Here is a 12,991-nt window from a genome sequence, read left to right as displayed (position 1 = left end):
TTTTGAGAAATTTTAGTTCTAGATATGTAAAGAATAAGAAACAGTTTCCAAAGGCAAGAGTTTTGGAAAAAGGACAAATGAAATGATCCTTGATGCTCTTATTACAAGCATCAAAGCTTTAGAATTTTAGTTATTACTTCAATTCCTTCAATTTGAACATAATGTATTAAATATTCAATATGTTTTATTCTGCTCAAGATAGCTTCTACTCAACCCTGAACATGCAAACTCTTACACATTTACTTAGTATGTATGAATAATCTCTTTTGATAGCAAATGCAAAATGGGTCCCTCATGTATCTACAGCAAACTGTAAGAGATGTACAGAAAAAAACCTTTTAAAAGCTTTTTTGTTGCCTGATTTTATAATCTCCTTTCCACACTTCCAGACATCAAAACCTATGTAAAGAGTCCAGAAAGTGAAGTTAAAAAGTCATTGTGGCTTTTTTTAATACAGAGGATCAGATACATGAGTAATTCAGAGAAAGGCCATGCCCTAAGACTCAGGATCAAGTGGGTACTGGGGTGGCAGGGCTCACTGCAGCATCTGACAGCAAAAACATCAACCATAACCTATTAATTGTGATCCATTTAATACAGAAAATGCAATATTGTAACTTTAATCCATCAGATATTGTCTATTTATTCCAGAATAGAGGTTGTGTATAATATATATTAGTCATCTCGATGTTTTAATGAAGGAGGCAGACTAAGGAAGCCTTAACAAGCAAAATTTTTTTCTTTGTTTATTCTTTTTTTCTAACCTCCTTCCAACTAAATAGCAAATCCAGGCTATTCTGAATATCTCCACTTGCTGAACTGAGAAAATCATAAAAGGAAGACAGATAATAAAAAATTGACTCTGTGCTCTGGCACATTTCAACAAATTTGTCCGTCAGGCAGTGGCACCAAAAAACAAAAAAAAAAGCTTTTTCTACTCTTAATAACTGATTTGAGAGAATACAGGAAACTGCAGAAACTCTGTTTGCAAACTGATAGCAAAAGAAGCATAGCTGTAACTTCCTAAGGCAATCTGAGCAAAAATCCACTGAACAGCATTTGAAACACACCTGAGATTGCACAGGTGAATAAGGACTTCCAGGCTCTCCACTTAATAGAGTTTCACTATTCATTTTTGTCTTCAGGCAGGCAATGTAACGACTACAGAAATCCTTGCAGAGTTCATTAACCTTTTCCAGCTCCAGCAGATGGATACGCAGAACTTGGATTGCTTTTACCATCTGAGGGAGAGAATTGGAAAAAAAAAAATCAGAAACAAAATAACTGTTTGTAAAAAAAAAAAAAAATATTTAATGTGAGATTTAAGCAAACATTGCTTTCCAGTAACAAAGATCACCCAAGATTTAAGCAAACACTGCTTTCCAGTAACAAAGATCACCCAATTAAAGCAGAGGTACTAATTGCTAAATCCTGGAATGTGAAAGGAACACAAGGAAACTGGCACACAGGAGAAACAGAACAGGACACCAAAGTGATCTTTGTCATGTGTGCACTTCAGGAAGACAGAGCAGCTCAGGCGTCACAGGGCACAGGATGAGCCTGGATGTCCATGTGGTCTTTAACCCCTCCTACACCTCTGGGGCACAGACCACACAAGAGTGGAAGTGATGGAAAGCAATCCCATCCCCAGAAAAGGTCTGGAAGGCAGGGCTGGGACAGGCTTGGCCAGCAGCAGTTCTCTGGAGCTCTATAAATCAGAAACAGCAGGTTCAGCTCCACCCTGACACAAGGAAACCAGAAGGGTTTGAGATACAGTGAGAAAGAAGATGCTCCTGTGATTAAGCATCAATTTGTTCCACAGATTGCTAGGGAGGATGAAAGCTTTTATTTTTCAATAAAATTAGAATAAGGAGGTCCCAAATTTAGTCACACAGTAGAACAAAGCTTAAAGTAATCAAACAGTTCTTCAGTGCTACAGCTTTTAAGTTCCTCTGTGATTGTATGTCAAAGATGAACAGCTCTCAGGTAAAATCTTGTAAGAACTTTCACGTGAGGAGACTGATTCTGAAATACAAAACATTAAATACAAAGCACTAAACCAAATTTAAAAAATAATCCATGTTTAAGCTAAAATCCAAGTACAGGAGATATGTATGTGAGGAGAATACTTATCATGCTCACTGTGAGAAAAACACTGTAAGCCTGGATAACCAATGGTATTACATACTGCATGAAAATAGCTTAGGTGATTGTAAGGGTCATGGCAGAAGATCAGAAGCTAAAACCAAATCCAGATGGTCTAACAGCAGCAGGAAATCCAGGACATTCAAATACGTACACAACACACCAGCAAAGTAATTATTTTTAATACCACATGCCATCTCCAACATTTCTGTGCTGAGCTGGATCTCTGAGACAAATATCCTTCAGTTTCATGAAACTGAACAGCTGTAGTTTTAAAGCATAGTGCAGAGCTTGACTTTACAATTATTTGGAAAAATCTGTCCTATATGAGGGGTTATTTACCTGGGCAGGGCATTGAATCCAGTGAACAGAAATTAGACCCTCCAAACTAACTTATTTATTAGTTCCAACTCAAGAAGCCAACTGGCAGCTGAAGATGCCTTTGCTCAAGGCATCCAAAGGACATCAAGGCAAGAAAACTTTTGAGTGTGCTCCCATCTCCATCATGACATTTTAGCTTTCATTGAGACAGATATTTTCCCTGTTTTTTCAGCAAAAGGTTCTAGGACACTCACTCGGTGTAGACAACTGTGTGTTAAAATAAACAAGATGAAAAAAAATTAAGAAATGAAGTAATTTAAAAAAATTTCTTCTCAAGGATAAAAAGAAAAAAAAATTACATCTTTCAAAAAAGAGCTGCAGAAACACCTGAGCTGTTTTTTGAGGGAGTTGACCCAAATGAATATCTGGTAACTCTTTTGACCTATGACACTGAAAGCCTTTGAAACACTGAGTGCAGTGACCCAGCACTGAGACACAAACCAGTGATTTTCTAATCCAGCCCAGGTTGCTTTTTAAACTGTGCTTAAGCACCTTTAAACATAACAAAGTTAAAGCATGCAAATGTAACTAAATTTTAACACAAAACAAAGGTCATTTGTGTTTCAAGAAGTTCTGTCTCTGTTTCAGAGACAAAAAGCTTAAAATAGAAAATTCTTCATGTGCGACTAATCAGCAAATTGCACATCACATTATTGAGTGCTGGAAACATTCAGCTAGAACTGAGGTAACAAAATATGCTTTTGGACACATAATATTTGACCATAATAGAGTAGTTTATTTTTGCTCAGTCAAGAGAGTTGGGTTTTTTTAAACATTAGCCAAATTTGTACTATTTATTTATCAGCATGTGCTTGGAGGAAAAATGAAAGTCCTTTCTTCAACCTAGACTTAGTTTAAAATTGATAGTTGATACTTGAGGTGGAAATTGAATTAAGTCAAAATTAACCACAAACCCAGACTCAGTAACACTACCCAGGTCTCTGCAGGGCCCCTCTCCATCACACTGCTCCTGCAGGAAGCTGTGCTGCTGTGCTTAGGAGGAAAACAAAACTTTGTAAATATGCCATGCCTGTCACCAGGACTTATTAATTCATTTACAGCTACATTAATTGTGGCCATATGGCTCCTACTCTCTTGCAGCACAGGTGGACCAAACTCAATGTCAGCAGAAGTTCACTTTTCCCTTAAAACTACAAAAATCAAGAACTCCAGATAAAATAACTCAAGTTGGACAAAGGTAATACAAAGAATTGTTTTTAGACAGGTCACAGCAGCAGTAATATTTCATACAGTGCTACTGCATAGAATATGCCACAGAAAAATGACATTTTATAACTGATTCAGTCTTTTCAGCTGTAGCAATAAAACTGGAGTATCTCTTCAGAGAAGTGCACGAAGATGAAGTAACCATGAGATTTGTGTATATTCACACAATCCTAGAATGGTTTTGGTTGGAAGGGACCTTAAAGATCATCCCATTCCAACCCCTGCCATGAGCAGGGACACATTGCACTATTGCTGAAATTGCTGTAAGTAAAGGTAAACTATTACAGAAAGAAAAGTTATTGAAAAACTTCCAGTTCTTGCGATCAGGAGCCTATTCATATATAAATATGTCTCCAAATTTAATAAATTTAGGCTATCTTTAGCCTAAATATGCTCTACATTGTACCTGTGTCCTGCCTTCAGTGCCTCAAGGTGCAAAGGCACAGACACAGCACAAACTGCCTCAGTCATGATCCCCAGCTCACCTGTGCTGATGTAAAACACACAGCCACGGCTCCTTAAGGATTTCAGAGCACATCAACTGCACATGTGGGCAACATACATGAAAGAATCTCCATATACTGACAAGTAATTTCACTCAAATGACTCTTCATTTGCAAAGATACCAATTAAAATATATACATACACAGTTTACCTACCTCCCTGACCCAAATCCTCCTGCAGCGATTCAGATTTTCAGTGGAAGAACACAAACTCTGGGAGAAAGGCTATTTTGTTTTCATTTGTTTTGATTTGATAACCTCACTCCTCTATTTTGAGTCCTCAGCTATGAGACATAGCTAGAAAAGGAGTAACTAGAGGTTTATGGGACAGTTCTGCACATTAAAACAGCAAAAACACTTTTCAGAAAGGCTTGGTCAGTCAATATTCAAATGACATCAGCTGGCTTCACCTCTACAACTCAGGCTCCAGACACAACTAAGAATTCAAGAGAATTGAGAAGAGGGTACTGAACCAAAAATCCTTACCCCAAACGAAACAAAAAACTCGGGGGTCTTCAAAAAAGGCAGTGTCCTGTTCAAATACAAAAGGGAGAGTAGATTTAACACCCCTTCTTTTGTATTGTGTCTAGACTTGACAAAGCCATAAGTAACCTGCTCTGACTTCACAGCTGACCCTACTCTGTGCAGGAGGTTGGACACCTGAGCTTGTAGGGCAACCCAAACCATCCTATGGTCCTATGAATGTGGAGAAATTAAAAAATCCACCCATGTGTGGGAAGAGTTTACTCTGAACAGAGAGGCAGGAACCACCCTGAGGCAATGTGGTATTTCTGCAGTGCCTGGGTTAGCAGTGAGCAACAAAAAAGTGTTAAGCATTGAATGTCTTCAAACATAAAATAATCTGAGAAAGGTCTAAAAAAACTCTCTGCAAGCACCCATGCTGAACAACTTCTTAGACATGGAGGAGTCTGTGGATGTCCTGTGCACAAAAGGAGACTGATGGAAACAAAGAGCAGTTGGTTCATTCCAGGATCTGTTTTATCTGTGAAAATGAGGCAGGGATAGCAAAGGGTGAGGGGAAAAGGATGTGGAGCTCCTACAGGTGATACTCCCAGTTATGTAGATAAGCTGAGCACACTTCCAGAAAGCAGCAACAGAGACCACCAAAATCTGGTCATTGACAGCAAACACACATCTGACACTGATACTTGGTAAGAGGACTAAAGGGATGCAAATAACATTCCAAGAAGACACAGAGGAAGTTGAAGCTCTAGGAAAGCACATTTCCAGTCTGTAAGAACACAAGCACAAACTTCAGCTTCTACCTCCTTCACACAGGATTTGAAAACAGGAGATCTGCAGTACAGAACCACAGGGTCATCCCAGAGCACGTGGCCCTGGATTGCACCCAAACCTGGGAAAGACCCTGCAGAAGTAAAAAAGGCCTGGTAACAATTCTCCTGGATTGACTATGGTCCTTTGTCCTGCTGATTCAAGATCACCAGCTGATGTTGGAGAAATCCTTGCTGAAATCCTTTTTAATACTAAAGCAGGAAGCCACCAATTAATTTAGAATGGGAATTATAATACCAAAGTAACAAGATAATCTAGACCATAGCTTACTAAGAGCTACTCAAATTGGAACAAGCACCCACTGCTCTTAATGAACTTCCTTTCTGGTCAAACTGATCTAATGCCTGTGCCACCCAGATTAACATTCTGTGGTCCTCTGGATGAACTCCAAACTCCTCTTGTGGGGTATTCAAGGCACTTCAAGTGAGTGCACAATGTGGAACATTGCCAGGACTGTAAGTGACCCTACAATCACTATCTGTGACCCTTCCTAATTTCTGTTATCTACTTAATTAGCCCACAGGGAGCATGGAGCATGGCATTATATTCTGCTGCTTTGGAGCTGTCAGTTGAAGCCCTGTCACAGAAACTGCAGTCTGACTGAGTTCTACATGCCACATCTCAAAGAGGTAAAAGGAAAAAAAAATGAAACAGCTGACCAATTTCCTTACTGTAATGGGCCTGTGACTCTCAGATAGGATTTGAATTTGGCTCTTTAGTGTTGTGATGCTCAGTTCATCTCAGTTTAGTTCTGGCCCGAGTTGATCCTACTGAGCAAACACTTACACCTTATTTGTTTGACTGCTCACCCTTCTAGCCCAGTCTAATTATCAGTCTTAACAGCTTCTCCTTTCAGATGAATGGTTGAATTAACATTGGAGTTAAAAAGGGAAGGACAGCATGAGCAGATGAAACCAAGGTGCACAATAGTGTTTCTTGCTACTAAAGAGAGACTCTTTATAAAATAAATATATATGTGTGACACGAGGCAGAAAAAAACTGCCTGTCTACAGCCTTCCCTGTGGCAAGCACCAATATTTCAAGCTGAAAAGAGACTGAAAGCCATGCTAGCCAGTTCACAACTTAAGAGAAGCTTGTGCTGACTGCCCCACATCAAATGAAGAGCTGTCAAAACGTCAGCTGTTCAGAGCTCCCAGCCTCCAGGACAGGCAGAGGACAAGCTGCACTCAGGTTTCATTTGGTATCCAGTAACAGAAAGTCACAGCTCACAATATGACTACAGGATTCAATGTTCAATGCCAAGGATTTTTGATTTTGTAATGTGGTTCCAGTTTAAGCCACTACTGACCTCAGCAGCCATGGAATCCAGGACATAAATAATTCCTCACCCACCTCAAGCAAAACCAGCCAGGTTTGTGCAGCCCATCAGCAAAGGAGAACACCACATAATCCAAGAGACTTTGTCACTAGAACCACAAACTGAAACCATAAACAGGTCAATGATGGGAAGGACTATTTGAACACACCAGACCCAGCTACAACCAAAGCAAGCTGGATCTGAAAGAGTGTTTATGTATGACCAAAAAGCACAGGGAACAGGCCAAGGCAAGCAGGATCTTTGGGAAACCAATCTCTGGAGGCTCACAGAAGCCACAGAGTAGCTGAGGCTGGAAGGGACCTCTGGAGATGGCTTAATCCAACCCCCCTGCTCAAAGCAAGGTCAGGTAGGGCAGGTTCCTCAGGGTCATGTCCAGCTGAGTTTGACTGCCTCCAAGGATGGAGACTCCACAACTCTCTGGGCAGCCTGCAGTATTTAATCACCCTCACAGTAAAAAGGTTTAATGGAACCTCCTGTGTTTCACACCCTTTCCTGAGTAAGTTCATGCCCATTTCCTCTTGCCCTGAGGAGTCAGTCTGTCTTTTTGCCCATTAGGACTGTTATGATTTGACAGTCTGAGGGGTGGTAACTGCATTAAGAATCCAAGGTTTTATCTCATTGTGCTGTGGAGGAATTTGGGGGGAGGAGGAGGAATGTTTTGGAAGGTTTTCGTTCTGAGTTCTGTGTCTGTTCCTTTTTACATATTGTAAGTTTTTTCCTTTATTCCTAAGCTGGAGCCTGCTTTGCTCTATTTCTGGTCACATCTTACAGCAGCCACAAGAGAGAATATATTTTCATGGGGGCACTGCCATTGCGCCAGCGTCAAACCATGACAAGGACTTGGTATTTCCCTTTGCTGAATTCCATGAGGTTTCCATTTTTCTGCTTCTCCAAAAGAAATGAAGTACCTCTGAATGGTGGCAGAGCCATGTGTGCATCAGCCCCTCCTCCCAGTTTTGCAACACCTGCAGCCCTGCTGAGGGCTCAGCCTGCCCCATCACCCCAGTCAGCAATGGAAATGTTGAACAGCTCTGGTTTCACAATCAGTCCTTGGAGAACAGCACTTATGGGTAGCCCTCAACTGGACTTCATGCTGCTGACCAGAACCCCTTGAGCCCAGGGGTTCACCCATTTTTGAAGCCACCTCACTGCTCATTTATCTCATCCCTGTCTTGTCAGTTTGTCTATGAGGACATTGTAAGAGAGCTCAAAAGTCAAGACAAACCACAAGCACTGCTCTTTCCTCATTCACTGAGCCACAGCTCCTACATTCCAGCTATCAGACCCCAGATGTGCTTCTGAAATTAGAGAAACATGGATTAGAGAAATATGGGAAAACAGTGATTTTGTGTTGGATTCAGAGAGTTACAAATGAAGAAAATAACCTGAGGCTTAACAAGTCAGTAGACCTGCTTCATGCTGAACAGAGCTAACTCTCATTTTTGAGTAAAATATTGAAGGCAGGTATATTCAAAATAGGGAAATCACAGCTTCATCACAGGAATGACTTTTAGAAAGCCTAAAGGAGTTAATGACGTGAAAGAAAAAATTATATATGGTAAAGACTTTCTAAGACCATCTTATAATAGCTCTTCTCTCACATTAACTAGTTGAGGCATGATTTAAATAAAATTGGAAAAAAATTTACATCAATTACATGTTTTTGATAAATATGTTAAACACCCAACATTCTAAAATTAATTTCCAGAGTCAGTCTGTCTATGGAAAGGATTTGTTTCTGTTTGTCTCTATTACACTCACGTCAGCTGAGAATAGGAAACAACTGTGAAGAGCCCAATGTAAATTTACAGATAAAAGGGAAAAGGAGGTCAGAAGAAATTTAAAAAAAATATTTTTAATCATCAACATAAAGAAGAATCTCTCACAGGCAGAAAAATGTGAGGAGAAACTACAAGGACCACTTGAGATCAGGAATTAGGAAGAAGCTGCAAATGTGATGGTTGTCTCAGAAATGAAAGGAACAGCTAATACTTACTAAATTATCAGTTTCTGAATCTTCACAGAAAAAGGGTTTTCCTTCTTTCTCCTGCTTCCTTACGAAGTTTTCAATATCTACATCAAAACTGGCAGAAGTTGTGCCTTCTGAGCCTTGTGTAGATTGTTCACATTTTTCAAATAATAGTGCTAACAAGGGAAATAGTGGGTGCCTAGAAAAATAAAAAACAGTTTACATACATGAATAAGTATTTTCATTTATGTGAAAATTAAGACATCTAGCTCAGAAAAGCTCACAGTCACTCATGGGAGTGTGACAAGTTCTGGAACAGACTGCATATAACAGCATTGGCTAGAGCAAAATAAGATAAATGCTTATTTTCATTTTGATTTACCCCACTCCAGAGGCCAATATAGCAGTAAAATATGTATATATTTAATTAAAGAGAACAATTGCAAGCAAAAAAGCTCTGACTGTTTAATTCACTGTAATTGAGTGGCACTGAGACAGATTAATACAGTGCACTGGAAATGAGATTTAGGATTTACAAAGAGGATGAATGCAGATTTAAATGAAGCCTGATAAAATTAATTTGTTCTTCAATGTGGGCCACACTTAAACATCATGAAATAACTCTAAAAAATTGAGAAGAATATTCAGGCTGTGCTCAGAGGCCTCTGTGAAATCATGCTCTAAGGAGAAGATTTTGTTAGCACAAGTCTATAAATGAATGGATACATCTTTCTGCCTCAGGTTGAGGTTTTTTTTGGTGTTTTGTTTGGCTTTTTCCTGTTTTGGTGGTTGTTTTGGTTTTTTTTTTTTTTTTTTAACCTGAAAACCAGTAATAATTCTGTCTTTATAAAGCAGTTAAGGTGAAAGAACACTTAACCCCATGAAAACTGAGCAAACTGCTTAGCACAGCACTTTTCACTGAAAAATTTCAAATTAGCGTGCTCATACATCAACATTTAATCCATTTTGAGCTATTTACTGGGGAACAGATTGTTATCCCTAAAGGAAAAGGAATAAAGATTGACCTAATTACAATAAAAGTAAAAACTTGTATCAAAAATAAAAAGAACAATATGACAAATAGTGACCACAGTTTAAAGGCTAAAGCAGCTTTCTAAATTTGGCAACCACCCTTAGAACACCCTTTAAAACTGCTGAAATTGAAAAATCCCACAAGCTCAGGAGGTTTTTCCTTGGCTGATGACTGACAGTGAAGCCTAGTTGGTCTCACTCTTTCCCTATAAACGATGGAGAGAGCCAAGAGATCACCTGACTTTAAGCTAGTTATCATTTATTTATTAAAAACCCCAAATCCTCTACCCTATCCTTCACCCTTCAAAAGACAGAACAGGAGTCCATCACTACCTGTAAATGGCCTGCTTGTCTGCATCCATTGGAGTCTGAGATTCCACGGGGGCAGGACTCACCCCTTCGGCATCAGTTTCAGAGCAGCTGGGATCTTGTTCAGTTTTTAACTCTGTTACCACTTGCATCTGTAGGAAAAAAAAAAGTTAAATTTGTAGCCCTGACGTAAAATAAGGGTGCTGTGTTCTAAGGAAAGAGCAGTGCAAAGGGCTCCTAGATTGCCAGAAGGTTGGTGTGACTTGGCAGTGACACAAGAAGTTGCAGCAGCAACAAAACCCCTCTTTTAATCCCTGACACTTTTTGATGGATAAAGGTCATTTCCAAGTTTTTGCATTTGGCTTTAAAATGGGAATGATAGATATTAGTAAATTGTTGAAGCATTTTGTCTCTGAAGCGGCTGTTTTTGGAATAGCCTACAGTACATTGCTCCAAAAAGTTCATGGGAATGTCTGCATAAAAATCCTTTAGGATGAAATCAATGTAAAGAAAAGTTTATGCACGTAATATTTCTTTTTTATTTTTTACTGTGCATTGTATAAGGGTATTGAAGAAAAGGATCTTCTAAGGTTTTTTTGTCCACTAAAATGCACATTTGCTTTAAAAAATCTGAAATATTCTGTGTCCCTCCAGTCCTTCAATTATAGAAGCATAACCTCCCATGACCTTCCGCGCTCCATTTTACATATTGCAAGAAGCAAGTATTTTAGGGCTATCAAACTACATGAGAACAGCAGCAACTCCTCCTACACATCCATTTAACCCACATTTATACCATGGAAAAGCACCACAGAGCCACAGCTTCACCTGAGCACCTCCTAAATTGCATTAGGAGGCTGGGCACACCTTTAGGGTGCTTTGAAGGTGTTACAGGTGTTTTTTCCATCACCTCCAGCTAAATATCTTTTGGACTAAAAGGTCTTCCAGGAACCTGAACTGTGAAAGTCACAGTTTCCTCCACTCAGCCCAAACTCTTTGGTCTTCTCCCATTTGAGCATCTCCACAAAGACATGAAACCACTGCAATATTTTCTCTTAATTCTCTTTTATCTCAGGTAGAGGACAGACACTGCTCCAGGGATCTCCAGGCACCCAGAACTGACAGCTCCAGAAACTATCAGAGAGCCTGACTTTAACAGAGTTTAATTTATTTCCACATAACACCAGCAGAAAAATGTATACTATTCTTTACAATCTAGGAGAACCAAAAGGTTTGTGATTTATTTCCTAATGGGGCCAAGCCATCTCCTAGAAAAATCAGAAACTGAGAAAATTCAGCATCTCTCACCCAACAGAGCACCCTGCCTTGTAGAGAGCTCCCCCAGCAAGCAGAGATGATTTTCAAGCCAGAATGCTTAAAAAAAAAGGTAACTAATGGACTAATTTCTTGGCTAATGACAGGAAGGAGGAGCAAATTAGAAGGGGATGACTCAGACAAGTGATTATAAATGTTGGCCATATATCTGCAGAGTTTGAAGGGAGGGAGTGTGTTCATTTAGGGTTCTATTGCCCTAGGAGGAGGAAACAGCTCACTTAAAACTGTAAGTTTTTTCCTGTGGGCCATTTCCAAACTAGAAAAACAGCAGGCACCCGAATTACCTGTCTACCTTGGACACTGAGAACTTGAAATACACAACAAATAGGAAGAAAAAGTTCTCCCCCAATCTGTTCTTTAGAAAAAAACATATTTTACTTTCACTGCCACAGGACGGTAGGTATTTGCTGGGGGAATAAAGTCAAATATGTAAAGTAGGTGAGAGGAGAGAGAGAAATTAGAATTGCAATAAAAGAAACAAACAATAAAACTAAAAATCAAAAACCTGACTGCATTCAGATGACCATTTTATAGGAGATGTGGAAAGTTGCTGGTTTTTTTCTGACTGTTCCCCATTGTTGCCATCTGCTGACAGAAGTACTTGCAGCTAAAGCTTAGGGCTAACACAGAGTAACAGAAAAATGGGTCTTGAGAGGAGAGGCCACCTCACAAATTGCCTCCAATTAACAGCATTTTAATTTAGCAACTTGAAGTGTAAAACTACACAGCCTGTTTTACAACAAAGAAACATGACCATATATACCTGACTGTTTCATTATTCCAGCTTAAACAATGTCAAAGCAGGCACTAAGGACAAAGTCACTATTTTTTTTTCCCTCTTCCTAAGTGTATTTAGCTCCTAGAGAAATGAAAACACACCTACCTGTTGTCCATCTTGATAGTTGTCTATACTTAATGTCTGTGTTGCCATCATGGTTATTAAGACATTAATTGTGTCAAATCATCATAAGTGTGAACAAATAGTCTTTAAAGAAAAACAAAATAGTCAGTTAAAAACGTGGCCACTTAGAATTCAGTTCTAAAGGGTGAAGAAAAAAGGCAGAAATTCAGATTTATGCACACCTCTCAGAGAGTTTATTGACAACAATGGTCACATGCCAATTCAAACAACAAATAAATTCAGTTTGGAAATATAACAGGTTTTATAAGCAAAAAGTTCATTGTCTCTTTATATTTTAAAGTAAAACTTTTAGTAAGAGGCTGAGGTTTTTTATACTCACAAGCTCAAGTGAACTTTAGCATTTCTGCACTAGTTAGCTGAAATTCTAAGGTAATACTACACTAGAATTCTAATCCTAATAGAACTAATACTACCTAGATTTCTAATGAAATCTAGAAACAGGCAGTTTTGTGTTTCTGTGTTTTGAAAAGGCTCCCAACCCACTGAGCATCACTGTAACTGAAATAATAATAGTT

General features: G+C 39.1%; 1 protein-coding gene across 3 annotated transcripts in view; it reads right to left on the bottom strand.

Moving 5' to 3' along the window:
- The window catches only part of PKNOX1 (PBX/knotted 1 homeobox 1), a 38,772-nt gene that overhangs the window by 10,605 nt on the left and 15,176 nt on the right, over positions 1 to 12,991 (bottom strand). For 2 of the 3 annotated variants that reach the window (XM_041487872.1, XM_041487873.1), the window contains exons 3-6: positions 12,438 to 12,539; positions 10,244 to 10,371; positions 8,906 to 9,077; positions 1,071 to 1,241 (exon numbers count right to left, since the gene is read on the bottom strand). In XM_041487872.1, the coding sequence (XP_041343806.1) occupies positions 1,071 to 1,241; positions 8,906 to 9,077; positions 10,244 to 10,371; positions 12,438 to 12,488 (522 nt within the window). In that variant the 5' untranslated portion in view covers positions 12,489 to 12,539. The remainder of the gene's footprint in view (positions 1 to 1,070; positions 1,242 to 8,905; positions 9,078 to 10,243; positions 10,372 to 12,437; positions 12,540 to 12,991) is intronic. The other variant, XM_041487874.1, reaches the window with a different exon arrangement.

This window comes from Pyrgilauda ruficollis, unplaced genomic scaffold (genome assembly GCF_017590135.1).
Source record: "Pyrgilauda ruficollis isolate IOZ18807 unplaced genomic scaffold, ASM1759013v1 scaffold85, whole genome shotgun sequence".
In the NCBI taxonomy this organism is placed as follows: domain Eukaryota; kingdom Metazoa; phylum Chordata; class Aves; order Passeriformes; family Passeridae; genus Pyrgilauda; species Pyrgilauda ruficollis.
This window is presented reverse-complemented; position numbering and strand designations above follow the sequence as displayed.